This window comes from Fulmarus glacialis, unplaced genomic scaffold, assembly GCF_000690835.1.
Source record: "Fulmarus glacialis isolate BGI_N327 unplaced genomic scaffold, ASM69083v1 scaffold10864, whole genome shotgun sequence".
Lineage (NCBI taxonomy): Eukaryota > Metazoa > Chordata > Aves > Procellariiformes > Procellariidae > Fulmarus > Fulmarus glacialis.
Genome location: NW_009207464.1, coordinates 16061 through 43620, shown reverse-complemented (window position 1 = coordinate 43620; position 27560 = coordinate 16061). Strand labels below are relative to the sequence as shown.

Sequence of the window (27560 nt, the reverse complement as noted above, 5' to 3'; positions counted from 1 at the left end):
TTGGGATGACCAAAGGGGGAATGGAGTCAGTCGAAGTGTTCACGTCTGAAGGCAAAGGCAGGGGCTTGAAAGCGCAGAAGGAATTCTTGCCTGGGGATGTCATCTTTGCGGAGCCAGCCTACGCTGCCGTGGTTTTTGATAGGTAAGAGAAAAGCATTTCTAAAACACAGACTGAAAGTCATCTTGATGTAAAATTTCATCTGGCCGGGCGGGTAGAAGTTTGAAAGCGTCTGGACAGCATCAGAGAAGGGTGCGAAGGGAAGTCAGGAGCACTTCTTTAAGATGCATTCACAGCTTACAGTGAATGTCCTTCCCAGGGCTCAGATCAGCTTTTTTACTTTTAATATGGTACAATCTGCTTCCAGGATGTGATCTGGCAAGGTCCTTGGTGCCGTCAGCTTTTACCAAATGTGGTGAAAGTTGCATGTATTCAGTGCCTCACAAAACCGGACCCATGTTACGCACCGGTGAACTGCCAGGAGTTAGTGTAATTCAGGTACAGCAATCTCAGACTGACTTTGCTGAAGCCTCTGATGTATAATGCGTGATAAAAGTGAGTTACATTGTGCTCTGCTCACGGGTACCACCTCGCAGCTGTACACGCAGCTTCATCGCCCGCTGCCTTCAAACTAGAAGCTAGTGGGGATCTGCGAGTGATACTGTTTCTGTTGAAGTGATTTTATATTTATAGCTAGCCGAGTTAACTAGAGACAAGTTTCTGCTTTCATCCTTGCACGAGACTGGTTTTAAATTCTTGTTCACGCTGACGTAGCCAGAAACTGAATTCTGGTGCAAACGCATTTTTCTTTTCTGCTGCTTGTTTCAAGGACGAACAACATTCGATCAACCTGCTCTGCCGGTGTGGCTGGTAGGTGCCCACTTCTGCCCTTCAAATCAGTGGAAGATTCACTTAAATACCCTGAAAGCTAAAAGACACAAAAAAAAAATTTCTATGTTAATCTCCCATGGGATAAATCTAGAATAAAGCCTCAGAAGTGAATGGAATTTGTTCAGCCTTATAATATGCTAACTGAGATCAGAATTTGGCCCAAACTTTTTATATGAGGAGCTAGATGTCAGCTGAAGGTTTCATTCTGGGCTTAGGAAATTTGTGAGCATTCTTCAAGGGTGTCATGGTGAGTCCCGAGACTCCTTGTTGCCCCAAACTGCCAGTGACTTTAGTGAATGTTCTGCACGCTAAATAGGGCGGTCAGTGATTCTGCCTAGTTGTGCTTTCCCTGACTGAATCAACTCCGCTAATGAAGTCTGGGACGCAAGCAGAGCTCATGCTGCTGTTTTAATCCTGGTCATCTTGTAGCTGAAGCTGGTTTGTGTTACTGTGTGATCTGGCAATAGCAGAGAATTGGGGATTAAATGGACAGAGCAGGAAATAAGTTTTTTTGTGTCTTTTATTCACTTTTTCCTTGCCATTATACTGTCAGTGGGTGAACATGTTTATGAATCTTTACAATAGCAGCAATGACACTTTTTAGTTTGTATTTTAATATGCCATTGCAAGAGCTCACATTAAAAATGACATTTTTTATTTTAAAATGTTAAGTTCTTGAATTCTTAATCCTGAGTTCAATTACAGTAGTTAGTGACAAAACCATATCTCCTTGACGTGTCCTTCTAGCTCTTGTACTTTAGTTTCACTTGTGTCACTAGTTGGAATCTTGCTGTGATACTGTTTGCTTCGGAAGTGCCTATGGACAACGATTTCTTCTATATGCCATATTGAAATTACTAATTATCCTTTAAACCATTGAAAACATTTTGCCTTTTGATTGCTTGTTGAGAATTTTTTTTCTTCTATGTGAAATGTTGCGAGCATTATGCATAGAGTAGAGCTGCCCATGTTGAAGAGCTACAACTTCACTGCATTTTCAAATGTCACTTGTGTAACGCGAGATAAGGGGAGAAACTATTGCCACATCGGCTCTTAGACTGCAGACTGTGTCTTAGGCTTATATTTCCAACAGAAAACCTCGGATGCGGAGAGATGTGCTTCCCTCCTTCCCCAGGCTGTGTTTGTTTAGCTCCCAGAGGGCGGATCCAGATACCGAGCAGCAAGGGGGTAAGGGAAACACATCCCTTCTCTGCAGCTGCAGAGGATGGGGATGGCTTCAGTCATTCTTACCTATCTGCTTCTTCTTCACGCTGCTGTGCAATAATAATGCACTTTTACCCTCCCGTGGCACATTTCATCCCAAAGAACTTTATATATGTCAGTGATGAAATGCATTCCCAAAAACTCTGAAGCAGGCAGTGCCAACTAAATGCTCGTTGGTTAATGCTTGGCAGGGAATATCCTGGGCCTGAGATATAATGGAAAGATGCATTTTTCTTGTAAAAACTGCTCTGATGTTTTTCATACACACACAGGGCTTTGGTTTTGAAGGTACCTTCTACCGCTATCCCAGGGTATTACATTGCATGTAACGCCCATTGAACTGATTGCTGTCAAAGGAGAGTAGCCTGAATCCTTGAAGGACCTGCAAGAATAAATCCACACTAGGCCATGGTGGCTCGTTTTGCCCTGAAAGAACTGCTGTTGCCTCTGCGTGGATGAAGAGTCCAATGAAGAGGCATGTGTTTTTCCATGCCCACAAACAAGCATTTATAGGTCCTAAAACTGGTGTTGAGCCTACACTATTACAAAGGATCTCACCCTGTATTGGGAAACCCAAGGTCCAGAGTCCATCATCCTAATTCCACTCAGCATCTCCATCTCTTGCTGAAAGCAAGGTATGTGTGTACTATGGAAAGGGGATTCCAATGTGAATGATTGATAAGTTTAATTTTTCAGCTCAGGTCCTACCAAATAGGTGACCAGATTTTCCAGAGAGCTCTGCCTTCTGTGTGTATACAGGCCACCATGGAAGCACAAGAGTGCAGAGTACTTGGAAAAGTTGGTCCGTACTTTGCAGCCCTTTGAGGAGCTTAGTTTTTTGGGAAGTCTGGTCCCAATGTGGATGCTGAGCCCCTGAAATCCTGCCCCTGATTTTGCTATTGAAACCAACTTCTGTATGGATGTCCATCCTGCTACAGTGGCCACACTGCAGTCTCTGTGTGACTACATGTAATGTGGGAACACAGCAGGCGAAGCGAAGGTCTTTTTTTCAGAGTAGTAGGAGCAGCTCTTCAGAGATACAACATAGTTTTCTTGGTGTGGCCGCACTACAGGATGGAAAGCAGCTTGTGTTTGTGCCTGGGCACAAAGCTGTCAAGACACGGGAGGTGTTACTGTTCAGAAACAAGGGAGCCCCATAAAAGCTGATCATCATTTGGCCTGGTGAAGAACATAATTATGAAATGAAAAATTTGCATTATCTGCTATAGGTGTTTAATTTCAGGCGTGTAAGTGAGAAACCCTTCCGCAGGGCTGTTGCATAGCAGAAACCTACCTTTCATACTCTGAGAAACTATCTGAAGAACAAACCTCTTTGCCCCAACTGTACAGGGATCTAGGGAACCTGAACAACTGATCTTGGCACCTGGTGTTAGGTGCTCACAGCAGAAAGTGTGGATACACTGCGCTTTGGGCTCAAATGATGCAAAGGCCCTTCTCTATATATTGATGTGAGGAACTGCCAAAGTGATTTGGACCTGAGGCAGTCACCCAACTGCACTGTACAAATGTCTGTCTGTCAGTAGGAGGCTGAGTTTGAGGAGGTGTTGAGAATTTTATTTTGAAAGAAAAAGGAGAAATGTTTTCTTTGACAAAACTCTATAATCAGCCATCGTACTCTGAGTAAGTGAGACCCATCAATTTAACTGGACCAGCCCACAGGGTGATGTGATGGCTTGTCCTGCAATATGCTTTGGGACTCAGCTTGCAAATTAAGACACCCAAAACTAAGGTCTGTGATAAATGTCTGCACAGAGCTAAGGGCAGGATTCAGCTGGCATAGGTGTTTAGTGTCATTTGAGATGCCCCAGGGTGTCTGAGACATCCTCTTAGGGCTGACAGGTACAAAACAGGATTTATGAGAATCAGGCCTCCTCTCAGGCCAGATGGGTGTCTCTGCAGAGCCTAAAATAACAGTAGGCTCCTACGTCCAGGCAAGTGAAACCAGCCCTACGTGCCCGTTATAATCAATGGAGCACTGTAATGTGCACCGAACACAGACACCTACCTTCGAGCTGAATGGCTTTCCAGACTCCACTGAGTGTTTTGATGGGATCTCTACTTAGGCACTGAGGGTACAGATGAGCGCATCTAGGTGTCTAAATCTGTAGTCTGCATCCCACCCTGGAAGCCCCTGAAGGTCACAAGGACCCTGAAGGTCCCTGAAGGTCCCTGAAGTCATTAAGGATGGTGACGGCTTGTACTCTTCAACCCAATGATGGTCATCTGAGCAGCAGTTTCTTACCCGGTGCCAGAGACTTTTAGTCCAGAAGTACATAAAACTCAAAGTGAAGCTAAAGGAGGTTCCTATAGACATCAGCCAGCTCATAGTTTCTTAGATTTTAAGGCCAGGGTATGACTCACAAGGCTAACCCTTCCTGTTGCAGGGGGGTTAGACTATATGACCTTCAAAGGTCCCTTCCAACCCAAACCGTTCTATGATTCTATGATTCTGTAACCTTTTGCTTAACACAGTGGTTACCTGGCATTGACTCCTGCATCAAGCCTGTTACTTCTACCTGAACTAGAGCCGGCTGTTTAGAGAGATGGTGAATACTGATAGAAAGGTGGTGCAGGACTCAGTGTGATCTCCAATATTTTGCTGTTTGGATGAAGTGCAGAAACACTCTCTGATCTGTGTTTGAATCAGCCTTGCTGTTATCAGCTGAAATAGCATCAGAAAACACCAGTGTCAGGCCGGCTTTGCCCTAAAATAGATGCAGAAGGTTGGAAATATTTCTCAAGGGATTCTTTGCCTTTGTTGGGGTCATTTTTTGATTTGCAAAGCCTCTGTGCATTCCCCATTGACATTACCTCTCACTGAAGCTTTCCCTAGTGCTCTGCTTATGTGCTGGAGTTTAATCCTTCCCTCCTCCCTCTTCACTTTCTCTTTGAAGATCCCAGGTCTCCTTTCCTCACTGCCACCTTCAGGACGATGGCATTCCCATTGCCTGGGCTCAGTGTACAGTATGTGACCTTCTCCTCTGGCATGTCAGTTGGCTCTCAAGCCTGTAAGAGTTTACATTTCCTACGATGCCTGATATATCTCTGTCAACCTTCGTCAAGAGATGGTTTGCTCTTTAAGCAGTGGGATTTGAGAGACGGTAGTCAAGGCAAACAGTGTCATGTGGTAGAAAGCCAAGATCACCTGAAGATCTGCTTGATGAGTGATCTGCAAATTGCTAAAAACTTGAGATCATGCAATTTTTGCACTCCCGTTTGATGTATGAAGCAGGCCCAAAACATTTTCCAAGGGAAATGTGGGGACTTCCATTATTGTAGCTGGGATGACCTAGGGATATAAGAAATGCAAAATTTTCCATAACAGTGTGACTCTGAGAAGATTATGGAAGCAAATTCTTTGAGTTAATACCAATAAAAACTGAGAACTAATGTGATCGTATTCACATTGTTTAAAATTTTCTGGGGTTTGATTTTTTATTGTTATCTCATTTGTTTGAAAGGTTAAATAAAACCTGGGAGAAAACGTAGCTTTTTTAAAGGAAACCACACCCACACCTCTTTAAAAAGAGGCTGAGAAAGCTTGTGATGAAAGACTAAAAGTAAGATAGTCTAAAATTAGTCTAAAATAAATCCTCCACTCAAATCAGACAAACTAGGATGTGTCATCCCTGACATTTTAAAGATAAAAGTACTAAGTTCCAACCCCCTTTTTTAAAGGAGCAAAACTATTCTTATGGTAATAATTCACCATTATAGGTATCCTCGGTAGAAGCCAACTGTTGAATACCTCCCTTTTCCTTTCACTGCTGAAAGAGTAGGTGCATTTCCTTAGGCTGAAGTGTTACAGACTCTGCTTTGAAAGCCAAGTGGACTTTGCCTACATCTTAGGCTATTCTTATGCCTTCCTCTGTAGGACGTTGAGGAGAGAGATGCCTAGCCAGCCAATAATAAATATGAAGCAGGTGGACTTAGGTGTAAGTTAGGTTGTCTGTCTGTGTCATCTGTCATGTACAGAATAGCATAAACTCATATTAAATAGTTTGTGAGCTTCTCGCCATGTCCATTAGCTATTCAATGAAATGCTCCTTTTATTCCTTTGCACTACAGCCATCTCACCTTGCTTTTCCAGATCAGTGAATGAGATGCTGTGGGTGCTGGATGGGAAATGATTGGCAGATGTTTGGGTTGTGCATGTCTCAGAGATGACGTTAATATATTTCCTGTGGCAGTGCTCAGCCCTCTGTCCCGGCAGATCCAACAGGTCTTAATCCGTCTGAATCCAATCCAAGCAGTCACAAGAGCTCTTTGTTTCTTCTGCTTTCACTGAGAGCCATGCTTGCAGGAGCCATGGTTTAGTTGACAGTGCTCTGTCACCTCTTGCATTTGTTGGCTGGCACATTGAATCAGTGCTTTTGTGATTGTAGCTACGTCCAGGATTATAGTAACTGTGCATCTCATCTACGTAACATCAGAGCTCATGATTTGTGATTGTAGCTACGTCCAGGATTATAGTAGCTGTGCATCTCATCCACGTAACATCAGAGCTCATGGGTCCCTGAGAGTTGAGCTTGGTTGACGCTTGGATGAGAGGCCAAGGAAACCTGAGACTCCCCAGAAAGTCATTTAGTGAGTCAGTCAGTGGCACCTGCCCTCCAAGTCAGTCCTAAATCCCTGACCTGGCAAGGCTTGGACAGGCTGGAGAAACCATTGTGCTAATAAAGATCCTGCTTTTGGGCAGGGTGAAAAAACAGAAGTTCTCACTATGTGTGGAAGATGGCAGTGAATGAATGGCCAGAGATCACCTCAGAGGCCATGGTGTATGTAGATGCAGCAGAAAGCTGTTGTATTGTCCCCGTGTTAAAGCAAGGAAAGATGAGCACTGAGTCTCTAAGGGTTCAAACCTTCAGGGCTCCTGCGTAGGTACCACACATCTCTCCAGAAACCTTCAGTGCTGCACGGCCGTGCAGCATCCTGACTATGTGGGCATGGGCTGCTCTCTTTACAGGGAGAGGAAGCTCCATCCGGACCACCTGGAGCCATTTTGGGTTGTGTTAAACACTTTCTAGGCAGACAGAGAAGGCTTTATAGATCAGAGATTTCCACAGGCTGAGAGACTTGGGTTTAACCTGCTGCTCCCCGTGTCCTTGGGGGACCTTAACCATTGCAGAGGGGATGACAGGGGAGACTGTGGACCACTGCAAGCCTTTGGTGTCCTTGGTGTTGTCTACCTCCAGGACAGATGGTATCAGAGCCTGTCATAAGGTCCAGCCCTGGGGCCAAGGGAGACCCCCACTTTGCCATCCAGGCGTCCAGCTCTGAGCTCCTCTGAGACAGCAGGATTTTGCACGACTGCCTAGGGGCGTCTGGAGGATTTAGGTGCTTGCAGGGTCAGGCAGTGCTTGAGCAATGTTCGTTGAAGATTTAGGCAATAAATCTCTAATACCTGTGTTTTCTAATTTTTTTACTGCGCCAAGAGTTGAGCCCAGGCCTCTGGAGTCCTGTAACGCACATTATCAAAAAATCCAGTCTTCTTTTAAACCATTTCTGAGCGTGGAGGATCCCACAAGGATTTTGTGAGAGACGTGGTATTTCTTATACCTGCCAGTCAGATTGCCTATGAGTAATTGTATCTGCAGTTTCCATACCACGAGAACTGTTCTTTCGCCTCCTCGGGAAGTCTCATATAACTTTTTTTTGTGCATTTCTACATCTCCTCAGAAACAAGGGCTTTCCAGGGCTGGTGGTAAGTTCCACCAGTTGGGTTTGCTTTGGAAACTCTGGACACCTTATGCAATAAACAGCAGAATGCAAAGCCAACATTTCAGTGTTTTTCTCTTCTCAGAGAGAGACCTGGGGGGAGACAAGCCTCTGTTTGAGGACTTGGGTTTTTCTGCACCATATTCCCCTCCAACCTGCCACTTCTCTTTACAGGGCAACTTCTTTAACTGCCTTTTCATTTTCTGACTGCCCTCAAAGCACGCAGGCGGCAGGAGGGAGCCCCATTCCCTGCACAACATATCTCCCTGTGCTTCCCGGCACGACGTAACCACATGGGTTTTATCAGCTCTCTGGCTCTCTTTTGCCTTACAAGGAGTGTAATCTCTCCTGCACCTCTCTGCCCCCCTGACTTGACAGCTGACAGAGCACAGCCTCGCATTTCTCACCAGCTCCCAGCACTTTCATTTGACTTAATGGAGCTGGATGCATCCCCCTTCCCGGACACGTGTTGTCCCTGCCACATCCCGGGTGCTTACCTTGTGTCGGGCTCCCTCCCATGCACCGGCGCTACTCACTGTCATTTTCCAAACCTCATTTTTGCCCGTGGTTTTGTCTGCTGCAGGTTGTCCTGCTTTACATCAATGGCCCTCTGCTTTAAATCAATGGCTCTCTTCATCCTGCAAGAGCCAAGGCACAGGGTGGATTGTATCAGCAGCTCACGCAATAGTGCCAGAGGAATGAAAGTGTGTTTTAAGTGTACTGTGATAGATATAAATATGCATACGTATGTTTAAATATATATCTGTATAGTGGAGAGGCAGGACAGTCTTGGGGCTGGGGACTCTGCAGCTGGGGTCTGATTCCCACAGCCTCCTTGTGTGATCATCAATACATTTTTTATTTCCTTGTGCCTCAGTTTCCCCACTATGGGCTGTGGATGATGATAATGTTCCCTTGGTAATGAAGCCTCTGTGGTCAGCGAGCTTTTTGCAATGAGAACCTCCCTCCTTGGAGCCGGCAGTGTCTGAGTGATAGGAATTTAAATTCTCCCGTACTGTCGAGCCTGGCTGGAGGCAGAAGTAATGGGCGGTTGCCTGGTGAAGCAGACAGCTGGGGACACCAAGTCAGGCAGTGAAAAGCCTTCTCTAGCAGCAAGGGGAAAGTCCCAAAATTGTTTGGGCAGGAGATCAAAGAAGTGTCTCCCCCTCCTTCCCAATGAAGGAGCAAGCAGCTGGACGAGTGAAAGGGGCACACGGGGGAGGTTTCCTTTTGGTCCGGGACCCTGGACACTCTCGGGAGGAGGTTATCAGGTTAGACTTCTTCATCAGTATCCTCCGATATATCCCCCCCACCCCCAGCCCTTGGTTATAGTTACATACATACAATTGTAGGATGCTTCTTGGAAATCCTGTTTTGAACCCCGCTCCTTTTGAAAGGTGTTTCCCAGTTATCCCATGACCATCTAACCCACAGTAACCTCTCAACTAGTTAAACTGCAGAGCCAGGAGCAGAAATAGCCGGTGAGCAGCACTTATTGCTGCTGGCACCAGAGAAAGACACGTCAGGCTTTTGGATTTGGAGGAGAATTCTGCATCGCTAGCCCGTCTGCGGGAAGGCTTTAAGTGGCCTAAAAAGCACAGTGCTAAAGCTGACGCTGGACTGATCAGGGAGGACTTCATGCCCTGAGAGCAGAGCACATCCTCACATCAGGCACTGTGGTCATTATCTTTAATATTTAACAACGTCCCCATTGGTGGAATATTCTGCGCCACTGGCCAGCACTAAATCATTGACGTTCTCAGCTCAGCAACATACCAGCCTTGTGAAGATGAAAGATCCCCTGGATTTATTAATAAAATCTTATGGTGGTCATAAAGGCAAGTACTGTTCCCTAAACTTGGCATTACAGCCAGCCCACCCCATGTCCTACCCCAGCCAGTGCTCCTGCGAGCTCTTGAGAGTTCATCTTTCCTCTGTCTTCAGCTGTTTGGTGTTTCTTGTCCATTCCTGAGAAGCTGAAAATCCACTTGTCCCTCGGCAGTCGGCTGGGGATTTGCTGAGCGGCTGGAAGCCTGCTCTGGTCCCTCAGACCTTCACTAATCCGTGCTGAGTGTCTGTCTGGAGTCACTGGGACCAGGAGAGCCCCAAACCCACCCAGCCTGGGGCTCTGTGCTGCTCTCTCCTGATGGTGGATAACCAGGAGACATGTGCCATAACCGAAGGAAGGAGGAGAAGACAAACCACTCTGTGGTGAGAAGATCTACCTTGAAGGAGGGCTGTTCTGTTGGCTTCCTCATGTCATTTCCAACACAATGCCACAATTGCCAAGTGCAATGCCTCCAGTACAGCTGCACCTTTGGCCCGGTGGCAAAAAGAAGTGACAAGCAAAGCTGGTTTTTAATCTATGGAAACATATCTTGGTTTCAAGCAGCACAAACACAGGGTTTCCCTATGCAACCGCTTCAATCTATCAGTCTTCTTCATTGTGATACACCTCTGGTCTACTCACTAGCAGAACATTTCTGATATAATTTTTTATCCCCACAGTGTGCCTGTGCCTAAGGAAAGCTTAGGAGAGCAGTTAGGACGGCTCAGAGCCATGGTCCTGTTCGGTCCCTCTCACCCAATGTTTTCCTAACTCTCTTGGGCATGGTGGTGGCCGCGGCTCCCTTTTGTGACCTGGTCCATGCGGGGCCCAGGAAAGCTTTAGTGCTCGGGGAGGGGTTCACTTCAGCCAAATTCAGAGGCTTTGCAGGCAGGTGAAGCTCTCAGGCTTCATGTTCTTCTTCGTGCTCGCCTGAGCCACAGGCTCATTAGGCATCTGCTTTCTGCTCAGCAAATGTGTGGCTGGTGCTTCAGCACATGGGGCAGACAGAAAATGAAAACAGACTGAAAATCCTATTAACAGCAGCGGTGCTGAGGAGAAGCAGATGAGCTGCAGACAAGAGGGCTGAGAGCTGGGGAATGCTTTATTGCTGCCCTCCTTTAAACAAAATATTTGTCTCTGACGTAGCCAAGCAGAAAAGCAACAGCACTGGGCAAGTGCACAAGGATTAAGCTGCGTGGGAGGTTTCTCCGTCCTCCCAAAAAATCTTGGGGGGTCCATCCGTAGTCGGTGTGGGGAACCTGGGGATGCAAAGCTGACAGGACCCTCGTGGAGCTGGCCCTTCACTGAGGTGTGAGCTCATGGGTCCTTCTGTCCTTCCAGCCTGACGCACGTCATCTGTCACACCTGCTTCAAACGACAGGAGAGGCTCCACCGCTGCGGCCAGTGCAAGTTCGCCTACTACTGCGACCGGACCTGCCAGAGAGCGGCTTGGCTGAACCACAAAAATGAGTGCTCTGCCATCAGGAAGCACGGCAAGGCACCCACCGAAAACATCAGGTGAGAGCTGGCCCCAGGGGCTGAGCCGGCAGCCTGGGGATGGTGGGAGAGGACAGGGCATCCATCCAGAGGGTGGCAAGGAAGAGCTGGGTGGCCTGATTTGGACAGGTGGGAGACAGTTTGGGAAAAGCCAGGAGCATCCCTGAGCTGATGGGATCGGGACCTGGAGGAGCATCCGGGGTACGAGGGGGTTGTGCTCCTGTTTTTCTTTTTGGTGCTGGGCCCCAAAAACTCTACTGCAGCTGAACGTGGTGAGGCAAACCCACCCGGCATGGTTTAGGAGGTGTGGGAAAGTGGGGAGTAGGTGGAAAAGTGGAAGAGGAGATGGGCTCTTCCCAATTTGTCTACAGGATACCTTGATTTGGATTCACATCCCGGTTCCGTTGTAAGAAAATGAGAGGAATCCCCAAGCCGTTGTGAAGGGCTGGGAACTTGGGAGTCTGTAGCACTTCTCCAGATGTGAACATAGATGCCGGGGCAAAACCCTGCATCTGTCTCCCTTTCCTTCAAAAGCCTGTGGGTGGTGACCAGCCATCAGCCATCTGATGCTGAGCCTGTCTTGGTCTGTCTGCACACTGTTTCCCACCCATGAAATTAATTTTGGTGGCCCTTCAGTCCTTATCCTTGCACTGGGTGGTGGTGCTAACGCTTGGGGCTCTCTCCTGGCCAGGCTGGCTGCCCGCATCATGTGGAAGATAGAGAGGGAAGGCAGCGGGCTGGCAGAGGGCTGCCTGGTCTCCATCGACGACCTGCAGAACCATGTGGACAGCTTTGGTGAGGAGGAGAAGAAGGAGCTCCGTGCTGACGTGGAGAGCTTCCTCGAGTTTTGGCCGCCCCAGAGCCAGCAGTTTGGCATGCAGTACATCTCCCACATATTTGGAGTGGTATGTCGGAGGGGTGGGACAGCAAATGGGGGGCTGCTTTTAATGTCAACTCCCCGGAGAAAGTCTCCAACTGACCTGAGTTGAGGATGCCTGAGTTCATCCCTCTCTTGCCATTAAGAGGCCATAGCGTTTGGGATAGCCGAGACTGGCATTTGCTGCAGGTGGTTTGAGTACTGCTGCATTCCCCATCTGCATCGCTTCTGCACTGACACTGGGAAACTGAGGCACGGCAAGGGCAAGGTCTGAAACCTTTTATCTGTCTAACCGTGCAGGCAAGTGGCACACTCAACCCTAGGTGCTGCGTTGTCATCACAAGTCCCACTGGGCATCTCTCTGCACCTGGGAGAGCTGAGAAAATCTATTTAAATATATTTTTAGTAAATATACTTAGAATATATTTGAATATAGCAGATCTGTTTTAGTATATACATGAATGTCTATTATATATTGTGTACATTACATTTTTACATGTATATTATAATTTTTTAAAATAGGTACAATATACTAAATATATTTCATAATATCCATTACTAACTTGTTAACCACAAATTTTTGTTCTCACTGTAGCAGAGAGGGAAATTCCTAGAAGCCAGTTCAGGCCGAGCTGCTCTGTCCCCAGCCCTGGTACAAGTCGGTGTATCCCAAACTGCACTAACCCCTCAGCTGGAAACACTGCCTGAGGGGCCAGGGTGAGCTGAGCTGAGACGCACGCTCTGCTCGCACCTCTGCTGATGGCTGGTGTGGCAGAGAAGTCGGCTTTGCCAGCCCTAGCACAGGGAGGACACGCAGCACCCTTTCGTACCCACCCCGCAAAGAAAATCCAGTCCACTAGCCACCATAACTTGCCCATGCAGAAGTAAGGAAGTACATGCAAAGTACAGAATCAGTTAAGAAAGGAAATAAAACTATTAACAGAGTAAAATAATTAGCAGCCGAGTTAATTATTTCCTTTGGTATATGCTATTGCATTTGCTCTTTGCAAATATTTCCTTTGTTTATGTTTGCGACTAAAAACTGTTCCGTTCATATGTGATAATAATGTACGATATAGAAAAGTATAATAATTTATTCCTGGCATATATGTCACCCAAAAGTAGTCATTCTGAAAATTGTTTGGGACTCTTAACAAAGAGTACTAATTGGTTTTTTATAAGCTCTGTGGGCCACCCAGCAAACACGACCAGGTTGGATGCAGCTCTCAAGGTTAATTTCTAACTGATACCTGTTTTAATAAGCGTGAACTTTGCTTTCCGTCTAGGCTCTGCTTGAATTGCCTCAAATTAATTTTCCTGTGACCTTTTTCTGAATTATTTGCAGGAAGCAAATATAAGGAAACCAATGCATAGTCAAACCAAATTTATCTTAGACGTCCCAAATGAATGTTAACAGCAAATATTCTGCAGCATTTACTCAGCTTTGTTCTGAGTTCGTCCATCTGCATGAGTCCTGCATTGCTTCTCTTCTGATGTTTTATCCCAGCTAAAGATGTTTTTGCTACAATTACTTTCTGCAGTAATCTCGTAGGCACTCCTCCCTTCTCCTTAAAGTTTGGAGATGGAATGCTGGAGATATACCTCTTCTAAAACATCAGCGGGAATTGAGAAATCCTGAATGTAGCTGAGTTCAGCTTGTTCTCCCTTAATGCTTCTTCCTGCCTATGTTTTGGGACTAGATCAGCTGCAACGGCTTTACCCTCAGTGACCAAAGAGGACTGCAGGCTGTTGGTGTGGGAATCTTCCCCAACCTCTGCCAGGCCAACCATGACTGCTGGCCCAACTGTACCGTCATCTTCAACAACGGCAAGTGAGTGGATATTTCTTTCCTCAGGCGCAGTGGGGTTACATCCTAACGGGCAACTCAGCAGACTCTGCTAACCCCACAGTGTCAGATCCCTGCCCCAGAAAATCTATTCATTCTTGTTTCCTTCTCTAGCTCAGAAACAAAAAAAAAATCAGGATTTTCTTTCTAAAGAGGAGCTGTTTTCTCTCTCATCATTGTTATTTTAAAAAATACTGTCTGATGCACTAAACAAATACACAAGGTTTGACCCCAAATCCAGTGAACCAGCAAAGAATTTTTCCCTGGTTTCTGTGACTCAAAAAAGGCAGATGAAGTACTAAGTAGCTGCCTAGACCACCCCTTATACTGAGGCTTTATTTATAAATAGTTAAGGAACAATTACGGTTAATAAATTATTAAAGATTATACTGAGTCCACCGTCCAAGAATTTCTCATAACCGAAGCTTGCAATCAGCTATGTATCACTATCTGCTGATGTGTTTATAACCATTCCTAACACAACCCTCATCTTTGTGAGAGTGTACCATCTCTATTAATCACTGATTAACTCTTTAGCAATGGGATCTTAATGACAATTGTGACTGTTACCTGCAAACCGAGTCACGTGCGAGTGCAGGATGCCCTAAGCCGCTGTGCATTCCCTGTTCCCACCCCAGTGCTGTAAGAAAACTTCTGTGGGACATGTGAGATGGAAAGAGATGAAGTGGGAAATGCAGGGATGTTTCGGCAGAGCTGGGAGTGGAGGTTGCGGCTGTCAGTGCTCGGGGCAGCCCGCGGGAGGGATGCTCTGCTCTTCCCAGCCTCCTCCCAGGCCAGAACAGGTATAAACTGCTGCTGATCCAGCAAGTTGCATCATGTGCAAAACATTAACTATGGGAAACGGCTTGCCAAAAACTGCACAGCTACAGTATTTCATCCAAATTTTCCCCCTGGTCTTAAGATTTTATAAATTTCCATGTTCACCAAACATTAGTGCTATAAGTTAACCCCCCCAGCCTCCCCTTTTTTAACTAACACATTGCTTGTGCACTCCAGTTCTCGCTGCTGGTTTTACCTGATAAAACCATACCAGCATTTATCAAGCAGCTGGTAAACGAGCAAGGACAAAACGAAACTGCATTAGGATGGTTACCTTGGTGGGAAATAGGGTCTGATCCGAAGTCCCATTGGAGTCCGTGCGCTGATATCCAGTTGCCCTGGATCAGATCCATAGTGGGATGATGGAGAGCCTCTCCAACCAGCCTGGGAAGTGGAGGAGGTAACTAGCAGTGATAGTAACCCCGAAGTCTGAGTTTCTGGGTGGTAAGTAGAGGAATGGCATTTTATTTGCCTGGCAGTTTGTCGAAGTTCCCACGTATATCCTGTTACTGACTTTAAACCTTGACCATCTGGTTATGTTGTACAATTGGTCAGGTAAATTATGAAGGTTTCTTGTCTTTCTGTGGAAACCTGGTGATAAGCCCCCGTTGTGGGAACTGAGCTCTCTATCAGCGAACTGAGCTCTCTATCAGCGTTCAGGGCACAATACCGGACTTGAGGACCATCCTTGTTGCTGATATCCCAGTCTGGTTTCCATTTTAAGCTATGTTTTAGAGACCGTGGCTACTGATGGCGGTGGAGATATTCCTGTGCAGGGTAGCTAACCCTATTGCACTTGCCAAACATCAGAAGCAGGTTTTGCTCACCCCCTGGCTGAGACCACTCCTAAAATCACAGTGCCAGGTCAGCTCTCCCCCAAATCCACTGTGGCCCAGCGGTGGGCGATTCAGTTATGGCAGCTGCATAGCCAAAGCGAAGCTCCACATGCAGTGAGACATGAGCCAGGTGCCAGGAACCCCCTTGTCCCCCATCAGGACGATGTCCCGATGCTCTACAGCGTGCACCCATTCTTTTTTCATTGTGCTTGTACCTGTGTAAACTGCAGATGTTTGTTTTGTCTTTCAGTCATGAGGCTGTAAGATCAATGTTCCACACACAGATGAGGTGGGTCAATCTTGAAAGCATTGTCCTTCCCCTTGCCCTGTACCCCTCATGCCCGTGTTTAACGGAAAAGCTGCAAACAGTCCCGAGGGGCTCCCTCTGTTTGCTGAAAATGCCACTTTCCCTGTTTTCTGAACTCCTCCCCTGTGTAAAGCCCCACTAAACCCAAACCTCACTTAACTCTGCATTTTGTAGTAAATTAAAATGATAGCGGTAATACTGTGACTGTCTCCCACACAGTGAATTCCCTCCCTGCCTTCCCACCCTCTCCCTTGGCTTCCTCCATCAGTATTTCCCCTCTCCACTTCTCCTTTCTCCTCCCCTGACTACAGCAAGAGCATGAAAGTCACAACAAGGTCTCGCTAATCTTGTACAGCCTAAAATAAAACCTTGCGTATTAGGAGATGAGAAATGATTGCATTACTGACGTACTAAATAGTCCACGTTTCTTCTGTGACAAACAGTGCCCGTTGAATGCATTGACTACAGTAGCAATACCGAGATGCAGGTTTCATCCTTTTTAATCATAATACCCAATTAATGTTTTACCTTTTAATGATGCCACTGTTACCTGATCCAAACTAAAGAAATCACTAAAATGTGAAAAAAAAAGAGAAGTTCTCTGCTTAGCTCACTGTGCTTGGTATATTATAGTCAGTCCTGTTAAAGGGACACTGTTGTCTTTAAGCTTTAATTTCAAGCAAACACATGATTTCCTCAAATAAGACGTGAAGCACTTTTGAAATTCTCTTCTTCACCATTGACACTTACTTGGTGCATTATAGAAGGACCAGCAAATGAGTTTCACTTCTAATTAGAGGTGCTATTTTGGGGCAATTTGAGTTTTGAGCTATCGGGCACTCACTCTGCCTGTGCGTGCGTCTTTCTAGGTCCTTGGTGCTTGGGGCAGACACTGGGGAAAGAGCACGGGACAAGCTCCGTGGGGGGCTCTCAGCTGACAGCGTCTCTTTAACTATAGCATTTAAAATATGCCATGTGTTTCCAGGCTTATCCTAAACACTATCAATCCCCTCCACACAAGGGATGGCTGCTTAAAATATACCTACGGTGCTTAGGCTATCAGGGGCATCATAAAAGTCAGAGACTTGATTTTGCTTCTCTGGTTGCATGACTCACTTTAACAAGGATCCCATTAAGTCTGAACAGGAATATGTATATGTGTAAACCTTTCTGATGGGAATTGCTCTTTTTCATGCACTTTCTCCTGGAGTAGCGGGTTGCACCTTTCCCTGGCTGGCATTTTCCCATGGTTGTGACATAACTAATAGCTGCCCTTTGTGATGATGGCACGTTTAGTGATAAATTTTGTACGAAATATGCTGTTGGTATGATCTAACACCCAGCCAAGGTCAAGACCAGCCTCAGAGAGTAGTTTTCACAGCAGCTTTAGCACAGCTGAAAGGCTCAGAGCTACGGCCTTAGTGCTGAGACCTTGTAACGGGAATTACAAGGGAATTACAAGGGAATTACAATCCCTTTGCAGAAATATGATCACACAGAAAAAGTCATGTCAGAAAAAGTCGTGTCCTCCCCAAAAGACTTACTTTTAATGCACTTGGTGAGACCTTTGGGTTCTATGCCACCTATGCCTTTGGTGAGACCTTCACTGGGTCCCATCTAAAGCCCCTCGTGTTCGGGTGGAAGCCAGCAGGTGCCCCCCAGGTCCATCTTGTAGCAGGCGTGTACATCAAACACGCCGTTGGGCTCAGCAGGAGGATGATCAAGGCACACGCTGCCCGTGGTGAGGGAGTCCCAGGACTGATGTACCACACTGTAGTGCGACGGTAGGGTGGGACCTCCGACCATGGGTCTGGCTTCATTTTGATAACCCATAAGTATGCCTAGCTGCAAAAATATGTTTAACCAACTAACTGGTCTGAGCAGAGAGCCCAAGGTCACCAGTCTCAACTGAATTACTTCTAACCGTGGGCAGAGTCACTAGAAGATGGGGGAGTAGATGGGTCCAGAAGCACCACCTTGTAATTGGTATTTGATGGAGGTTTTTCTCACTCTGGCCAAATTCTTCAGCCAGTTGTGACTGTCCAGCCCCTGTGGCTGAGAGGTGGCCCAGAGTAATCGGGAGATTTAGCTTGTAGAGTGAAACAGCAAGGGAATAGTTTTGAGTGTCCATGTTATTTAAAACCTTTTGCAGGGAAAGACATGAGAGAAAGGCAGGTGCAAAGATTTGGCTTTCCAAAAGCCTGTCATTAAGGATTTGCTGTGGGTTTTGGTTTAGTAACAGAGACTGGCGATTTCCTTGTGTTTAATATTAGCCATATCAGATCAAATGGGCTATATAAAAAATTTCCAGAGAATTTTTTCTAAGCCTTTATGTAGAGATGCATGAACAGGGTGAGGGCATCTCTCACCCAGCACCCAGAGGGAATTTGTCTTAACTTTTCAGAGTGAAAACGATACCGAAAGCAGCACAGCTCGGGATCTGGGAGTCTAGCCAGCAATGTGCGGGTCGCATGCAAAGCAGTACTTAAAAAAAGACCCAAAGTCCAAACTCAGCATTTTCCAAGGCTTGTTGGGTATTTCTGATCTCAGGGTTTTCTTCCGGCGAGATCTCCTGCAACATAATAAAAGTTTATATCTAGGTTCAGCCCCCATCTGGATAAAGTAATGGGACTGTAATCTGTTTATAGCACCCTTACGTATCCCTGCCGGGGACTTGCAGAGGGGCAGGAGAAACTGGTGTGACCGTGTTTTTACTCTGTATTCATTTACCCAGACCGCTGCCTCCCTGAAGAGCTAAAGCAGTACCTTAGGGCAAGGGCTCACCTCTGCAAGGCAGGGGCAGGTCGCAGGATTTGTCCCTGCCGGCTCTATGGCTGCACCTTTGCTTCTGCTGCTTCTCCAAGTCCACATCTCATCTCCTTTGCACTCAGGATCGAGCTGCGGGCACTGAGCAAGATTTCTCCAGGGGACGAGCTGACCGTTTCCTACGTGGATTTCCTCAACGTGAGCGAGGAGCGGCGGAAGCAGCTGAAGAAGCAGTATTACTTCGACTGCGCCTGCGAGCACTGCAAGAAACAGATCAAGGATGACCTGATGCTGGCGGTGAAGGAGGGGGAAAGCAAGGTATGGCTTGTCCTGCTGTGTCCGAACCCAGAGGCGGCTGCGTCTCCTCCACCAAGGCATCTGTGTGTCTCTGTGACCGTGGTTCCTCAGCCCAGGGACACTCTCAACAGGAACAGAGTCAGATTTTGGCAGAAGCCTGACTAGTGCCAATGTAAAAAATGAGAACAGAACTGAACCTTGATTGAGCACCAATTCAAGCCGTTGCAAGGCCAGTTTAATCCCTATTATGCAACGTAAGTGCAGTTTTTAATTTTAAAAAGCCCACAAAGGTTGTCTTTAACTCTAACCTAAAAGTCCATCAACAGGCAGAATGCTAAAATACTGGAAAATTAGGTGTAGAGCTGAGAAAAATGCTGGCATTTAGATTGTGGCTTTTTTTGAGGAACTGAAAGGGAATCAAAGTTTTGGACAGCAGAAAGGAAAATGTGTTGCAGGTGATTCACGGCGACAGGACTAACCAGTGCTGCTGAAGCTGTATGGTTTGTAAATCGTGTACCATCACACTGGCTCCAGGAAGGTGGGAAGCCTGAACTTCCAGTCCCTCCTTGCAAAGGCCTATCACAGGGAGTTTGTACCATCCCTTGACTTTTGTGCATGGTTGCTGTGGGCAGAACGACTGTGAAGAATTAATATGTTTGACTGTTCATTTTTAAGTAATCTGTGTTTTCCTTGGAGGTCTCACAAGTCATCAAGTGGGAGGGTGTAAGTCTGTGTCTTGCTGTCGGCAGTGGGATGTGTTGCTTGGCCAGCGGCTCCAGTTTATGAGCATGCTGGTAGCTCTAAGAGTTTCTTTTTGGTTCCTCTGCCCAAGGATATAATTGCTCATGTTTTTTGTCCTCTGTGGCAGTGTTAGCTTAGGAAGTTTCTACTCCTGCAAGCTTTACAAAGCCTATAAAGGAAGGCAAGGCAAGGCAGGGGCAAGAACTTTTTAATGTATTATCAAGTCATTATCTGCACTATCGAACTGTCATGTAACAAACCAGACAGTACAGCTCAGGGGCTGATGTGGGGCAGGACCAAACAGCAAAGGTGGGAAGAGGAACTGTGACCTCTTAAACCAGCATTACCAGCAGGAGAGGCCCAGCGAGCTGCATTTTCCTGGGAACGAGTACAAACCCCTCAGCCTCCAGCTCAGCACAGTTACCAGAAAGCCAAGCTCAGTCCCATGATGACTCTTTTATATAAGTGGCAGTCTGGAAAGGCTGGATATTGCAGAGCAAAAGTCTCTCCTTGAGAAAGGTTTGGAGAAACAGGATTGAACTGATATCAGGCACCTCCCGTGGGAGATAGGACATAGGACTAGAGGAGACCCTGTGCTTGCTGGGTCAAGTTCCCCGCTAGTGCAAAAGACCGTGCTATAATCCCATTACTAAATTATCAAGCTTCATCTTAAAGCTCATCCTGACTACTGAAACTCCCCACTTCTAATGTAAAGCTGTCCCAGAGCTCAGTCCTCTGATGCAGAAGCGTTTTTATCCGACTTTCTGTAGAAATATTTTCGAACCCCTCCTCCAGTGGATGGCATAAAAAAATTTCGGCTCTCATTCAACACCTGCTATCAAGCCTTGACTGAGCAGTGAGATGCACCATCCCCTTTTCATGAGCATTAGAGGTGCTCTGCAGCGCGCAGTGGGAAGACATGCACTTTTGGTAAATGTCCTCTACAATCCAAAGCGCTTGTATAGAAAAAGCCTGTAACTATGCAAGGTGTATGATTTCAGCTATTAAAAATACACTCCATCCACAGACAATAAGCATCCAGACTGACCTCACCCGCAGAGCATGTCTGCTCGCTGCCGGCTGTATCGCATTTTCTGAATTCAGGCTCACTTGCCTGAGAGTGGCAACGCTCACAGCTGCGTGGAAAAAGCACTATGAATATAAGGAGATTGACAGCTTACATCCTCAACAGCCGCTCCGACCTCCAGTCCTTCACCCCTTCCAAATAGCAGCAAAGTTCCCATTGTTGCCATTATAATGGCAACAGGCTTAGGGCTCTAGTAAATGCAAGAGAGGATTTTTATTAGACAAAGCCACTGTGGAAGTGCTGTTTAAAGTACCTATTCTGGGAGTCTTTACTCAGGCAGCATAATGATGTGATTTGCCCTGACGTTAACATTGCCTTTGAATGTGCTCTGCGTGCTAGGACACCCCGCATGCTGCTCAAACAGCTGCCAAAATCTGATTAGCTATGATAGCTTCAGTCTAATAATATAGAATAATAAATCATAACACATACATACCTATCCATAAATAGATGGGGGGTATATGGCTCTGGAAAGCTACTGGTTTTCCTTCCATACTGAGCTTTCGAGAGCTTTTCCCAACTAGCTGAATTTCACAGATTCCTCAAAAATCTGATTGACCAGGTGTGGGAAAGAAACAACAGGACAGTCCCGCAGTCCTGACTCCAAATCTTTGCATCCTTCGTTGCAACGTTGGGTCTGCTTTTGATCCGCACCCAGAGGTCCTCCCTGGCTGCTGGGCACATGCTGCGCTCCGGCTCTACCGTGTGTCTCCAGACCAGACTCTTCCTGCGAGCTTCTGGAGTCAGGCGATTGTGGGCTGATTTCAGATTAGCTAGAGTAGTTTGAAAATGCAAATTTGAAAGGCTCAGAGAAGTGGAAGATGAGTGATGGTGCTGGATATCATAATGTCATATTTCAGCATTAAATGAAGGGAGAGGAGGCAGCTAATTAGGAGCTGGTTAGTGTTTTGTCAGGTATGCCTAGATGTGCATCATGCCTTCAAATACACGGTGAAATCCAAACTTCTTTGAGGTGTGTGGGAAAACACATTTCACTTTCTGGATGCAACTGAAATCTGAGGTCAACCATCTTATGGTGTTTGGACCTAATGACAGCATTTCACAGAGTGGGTAAAATTCAGTGATCTTTCCTGTCCTTATTCCACCCATCTCTCACTCAAGAGCCTCATTTATCTCAAGCAGCTGCACTAGGAGCACCTGATACACGCCAACCGATGGCTTTTACAGCCTCTTTGGTGTCTCGTGAGACCTCCCAGTTGCAGGGTCAGTTCTGTCCCTTTTCCAGAGGAGAGAAGTGGAGGGAAGACTCGAGGAACCCAGTTATGCATGCCAGATGTACATGCCCACGACCCTGATGAGCAACTCTTGCTGAAGTTAGCAGGAGCTTCACCTCATTTGGTAGCAGGACCATTTCAGCGCAGTCTTAGGCAGGTCTGAGGAGGCACGCTGGGATGGAAGGTAGCGAGTGATGTGGGAAGCATCTCGCTGAGCTGATTTGGGTTCCCAGACTGCGGAACAAGCATCCCTTCAACCAGGGTATTTTGGCATGCGTCAGGCAGTGCGTTTTCCTCACCGTTTTTTCTAACACTGTCCTCAGCCCTCTGCAGAGACGGTGAAGGAGGTCATCCAGTTCTCCAAGGACACGCTGGAGAAGATCAACAAGGCTCGCATGGAGGGACTTTACCACGAAGTGAGTCCCGGTACTTTTGCTCTCTTGCTGTATATGCACTGCCAGGGAAAGCAGGTCTTGTCCCTCTCTACTCGGTGATTTAAGGATGAAACAAAGCCCCATTGCTGTAACCTGAATATCCCCATGTGCTTCCTGCCCTCTTGGCAGCTCAAATTGCAAAAGCTGACACTTGTTTCTGCCCTCTGTAAAGCACGACAGTGTGAGACAACATCCCAAATTGCTTTCTTTAGTAGTGATGATAAAGAAGATTCAAGTGACTTCCAGCACCTCTGATTGACACAGGTCTTGAGCCAGGGGCCTCCTGGGCAAAAAACGTGAGTTACAGGGCGAGTGTAATGAGTCAGTGCCAGGTAGCCTCATAAAAAGGAGGACAGTGGGTTTGGGAGAGGGCAGGACAGTCAGGAGACTTGCCACATCAAGCTGTGGGCTATGTTTGCTTGTGTTGATCTCCTCTTCGCCTCCTGGCTCCTGCATGTTGCTCATTTGTCGGGTGCTGGGGGTGGGTGTGTGGTGTGGGAGATCCACGTCCCACCTGGAGCACAGGCCACAAAGACAAAGGATGAGAGAGCTCAAGTAACTTCTTCCTTTCTCCCTCTTTTGCTGACGCAGGAAATATTTAATTGTTCTCTTCAGAGTGTAATAGCTTCAGGAAAACACTCCAGGTTGAACAACAGCCTCCGAGTTTGAACTTACTTTGGGAGGACGCCGAAGTCCCCCAGAGCAGAGATCTGGACGTGGGGTCAGGGCTAGGTGCAGCTGTGATACAGCTGAGCAGACAGGCATGGGACAGTGCAGCTGCGTGTCCCCAGCCCCGTGGAGTCATTAGGAGCATTCCTTGCATCAAGTGCTTGTAGGAGGTTGGGTGGATGGCGTTGGGGTGTAAGAGTCCTGTAGGCACTTGGTCTCTGACAAAACCCAACTTCCTGGGGTCTTTCTTCTCCTGAACAGTAGACATCCCTTTTTCCTCACCAGTTTTATGAATGTAAACCTGGGAGAGGAAGATTTGAGCACCAATCACTTTGCTAGACTGATGTCTTTCAACAAATAAAAGCATATCCTATCTTCCTCAACCTTCATGGAGGCTGACTTGGCTTCTAGGACTGGTATGGGCCACGCAACCCACAGGGCTTTGGTGTGGCACCTTCGGCGCCAAAGGTGCTCTGACTTTCCCTTCCTCTCCCTGCTTCCCCCGGGCGCAGGTCGTGAAGCTGTGCCGCGAGTGCCTGAAGAAACAGGAGCCTGTGCTGGGGGACACGAATATCTACCTCTTGAGGATCCTCAGCATTGCCTCCGAGGTGCTCTCCTACCTCCAGATGTTTGAGGAAGCAGCTGATTACGCCAAGAGAATGGTGGACGGCTACCTGTATGTCTGTGCCTTATTTTTGGCAGCTCTCTGTGGTAATGCAATGTTAGGCAATGTGTTATAGGAATAATTTTCTTAGTCTGCTCCCATCAGGGCAGCGATGCTGGCATTCGGATTGGGACCTGGTTATATCACCAGGCAGAGAGGGACCCCTTTCTAAATGCACAAGAGCTCTCAAACACCTTGATTTACTGAACTGTAACTGGCAAATGGTTTGGGTACATCTTTCATTAGCCTCTTTGTTTTGTCTCAGAAGCATCTCAGGGCTGCCCTGGTAGCAAGACACAGAGCCTGGGTGCAGGACAGAGAGGCTGTCACTGAGGAGATGGTCTCTTCCCCTGCACCCTGCAGGAAGGGGAAGTTGCAGAGAAAAGCGAAACTGTGTCAAGTGGCTCTCACTCAAGATATCCCTTCACTCTTGAATAATACATGGATTTTTGTCTTGGCTAATTAGTATGCACAAGTCTTGTGGTAAAAGCTCAGTGAGAATAAAGAAATTCAGGCTTAGTTCACATAGATCCAGGACAAATTTCACAGTAAAAATTATGTATATTATTATTGCTGAGGTTTTACTACAGGACTGATGAGTATTAAATAGCAAAAAAAAAAAAAAAAAAAAAAAAAAATTAAAAAGTAGTGGAAACCATAGAGAAGAGAGAAAAGCCCATTTCATCATCTCGTTCACCCTCCTGCTGAGAGTATCTCATACCCATTACCTGTCTTTTTGGTCAGTTCTACCCCAAAAAGCGCGTGATATTTTGTTCTTTTTCAGAGGGGTGACAGAGTCACCTCCCTGGCTTGCAAGCCCGACAAGCCACTTCATGTCCCAGCCCTGGCACTGACCTAATTGAATGACACAGGGGAAATAGCTTCCCCTCCCCATTCCTCAGTTTTTCAGTCCAGACTGAGGACTGCAGTAATTTCCTTCCTTGTTTTAAGATCTGCCAATTCAATATGCCAACTAAGCCCTTGAAGACAGGTTTTCAGGTAAATCCAAGCAGCTTCTAACTCTTCCTGGGCTTCTGAAGTTGGATGTAGAGGCCAGGATTCATCTTGGCCACGTGGAGTACTGACTGTAGGGGAGTGATCTTACAGTCCCTGGAGGCAAGGATGCATCTCCAGGGGATGAGATGAACATTTCTGGAGTTTCTGGAACCACCTGTTTCTCTCCCCACTTTGAAGGAGAAGCTGATGGTTGTTACATTCTCAATTTAGGCACTTCATTAAGCGTCTAAAGTTAAGTTGGTGCTGTCTGAGCTGTAGGGTCAGATCTGGGATTTGTTTGTGCCAAAATGATGTGGAATGACAGAGCTTGGCATTCTCCAACCCAGGTGTCCAATTTGCCCTGTTTGCAGGTCATTCATCCTCTTTCACAACAACTCATGTCCTCGTATAACTCGTGTCCTTGTGTGACTCATGCCTGCCCCTTTCTAAGAAGGGTTGCCCATTTCAGTGGCACCGAATGCAATAGGCTCTTCACTTGAGTAAACAGTCTGCTCTTTGGCAAACATATCACATCACTGACAAATATCGGGGAACCCAGATCTTTCCTGAACTAAAATTACTCAACGTTTTTCCAGGAAAATATACCATCCCAACAACGCACAGCTGGGGATGGCCATGATGCGGGCAGGAGTGACTCACTGGCATGCTGGTCTCATTGAAGCCGGGCATGGCTTAATCTGTAAAGCCTATGCCATTCTCCTGATAACCCATGGACCTTCCCACCCAATTACCAAAGACTTGGAGGTAGGTGTCATCTCCTGTGTTGTCTCTGCTGTCTGTCTGGATAAAATTACATGCAAGCTGTAGAAACAACCCATCCATAAGAGCTGAGAGATGCATCAAGTACTGACTGTTTCTTACTAGTGCTGTGGTTTTCTCTAGATTATGTTACAGTCTGCTGGGAAATGCATATCCCTTCCTATGGGAAATTTTTATCCCTGAAAATAATTTTTATCCTGCACCAGGACATATATTTAAAATGGCCACTGAGCCCCTGAATCTTCTTTGAAACTGCTGTGCCCAAGGACAGAGCCTCCCATTCTTCAAGCAGCCTGATTTCTCTGCTCTCAGATGGATGGCATTACAATTTGCCTATATCAAATTATGTGTGGTGGATGTTCCCAGTTTACCAACTGGTTTTCTTTATTGGTGTCCATTCTTCTTTATTTACCACTCCCCAGTCCTTCTAAGCTGCAATGTATTTTTTCCTCAAATGACTGATTATTTCCTAGTATTTCCTAGCTTAGGGTCAAGAGCTGCAGATCCCAGGGAATTACATCTGCTCAGCTGTGATGAACTATTTACAATCGCAGCTGGGGATCTATCATTTCTTTAGCCTTTAAGTCACCTGATGTGACCCGTTGGCTTTACAGCATTCTCCTTTATCAGCCAAAAAAATTACACGATACCAAATGAAATCCTGTACTGATGTCTTAGTTCCCATTATAGCAGAGCTATAACCTTTATTAGTGCAATTTTATATCATCAGAAAAAATGAGTATCTAGTACCTAAAGCCAACCTGTCTGTTGACAGTTTCCCTCTATATAGCAGAGGGCGAGACCCCAGCACCTCCATTTCTGTATCTCCCTTCCCACTTACTTCAGGAGGAACATAGTGGATATATGGCACCTGCTTACCTCTGTGCTCCTAAACCAAGGGTTGAATAAGCTCACAGACAGGTGTAGAAAGATTTCCTAAAATCCCTTTCGAACCTCTGCCATAATGCAGCACTAGGAATGACTCTGCTCATGGTGAATCCTGGGATGCAGGGGGTGCAACTGTGACGTGGTCGAAGAAGGGTTGAGCATCCCCCTCCTCCTCTCCTGCCTCCTCCCGCACGAGGTGACTCCCACCCCGGTGATGGGTCACACCGGGGGTCAGGCCCAGGGTATGGGTGGCAAGCGCACTCGCTCCCTGGCTCTGCACAGCATCGCCTTTAGGTCCTGCGTCAGGTTTGGGAGCGTGAGGCTTCCCAGCAGCCTGCGGAAGAGCTGGGTGCAGGAAGGGCTGATGCCTTCTTCACCTTCACAGTACACAGGTAACCAGGTTTGAGAAAGTAACGGGATATCTGTGTCCAGTCAGCTTTGGTCCTGCTGGTGGGACGCGTAGATTAAATTGCATCAGTCATTACATGGCCTAGGACATCCCTGAAGGACAGTCCCCATTTTTAGGCAGTGCTTTATTCACTTGCTTCAAGGTCCCCTGCGTCACAGGTTTTATAATCCTGTTGTATCCCTCAGGTCATGCGTGTCCAGACGGAGATGGAGCTGCGCATGTTCCAGCAGAATGAGTTCATGTATTACAAGATGAGGGAAGCTGCCCTCAAAAACCAAAAGATTCAAGTCATGCCTGAACCCAGCAATGAGACCTCACCAAGCCTCTTCCATAAGAAGGAATAAATCCTGAGCTTGGCACAAATTCACGTGGGATAACATTGCCTGTGTCACCTCCAAACATGGGGAATGTGATATTGGAATGTGATGTATCCGTAAGGATTGTTTCCAGTGGCACCAATCTGACAGCATGGACCCACTGGGCGAGAGTCCTGAAAAATATTCTGAGGGCTCAAAGCAGAGGAGATCTTGGCAGAAACAACATCCTTTTTCTACCACGAGCATTAAAAATCAATGCAAAAAAACCTGTTATAAAATTATTTACATTCTTATTGGAAGCCTGTTTGTCTCTACACGAGTCCTGATCCTGAAGTCCTTGGTTAAATTTTAATTGATTCTTTCCTAAGTCGTTTTTTCCCATCACTTCCTTGTG

The 27560-nt window shown here is 46.6% G+C and overlaps 1 protein-coding gene across 2 annotated transcripts; it reads left to right on the top strand.

Annotated features, from left to right (window-relative positions):
* Positions 1 to 27491, top strand: SMYD1 (SET and MYND domain containing 1). 2 transcript variants are annotated; one of them, XM_009576124.1, is made up of 10 exons: positions 1 to 142; positions 11022 to 11198; positions 11869 to 12082; positions 13755 to 13885; positions 15827 to 15865; positions 18775 to 18967; positions 22333 to 22425; positions 23625 to 23788; positions 25369 to 25537; positions 27035 to 27491. In XM_009576124.1, exons 1-10 carry the CDS (start codon positions 6 to 8, stop codon positions 27191 to 27193), a joined length of 1476 nt encoding a protein of 491 aa, XP_009574419.1. In that variant the 5' UTR covers positions 1 to 5; the 3' UTR covers positions 27194 to 27491. The 2 variants fall into 2 exon arrangements, with proteins under 2 accessions (XP_009574419.1, XP_009574420.1); XM_009576125.1 differs by lacking the exon at positions 15827 to 15865.
* The last annotated feature ends 69 nt before the right edge of the window (positions 27492 to 27560 follow it).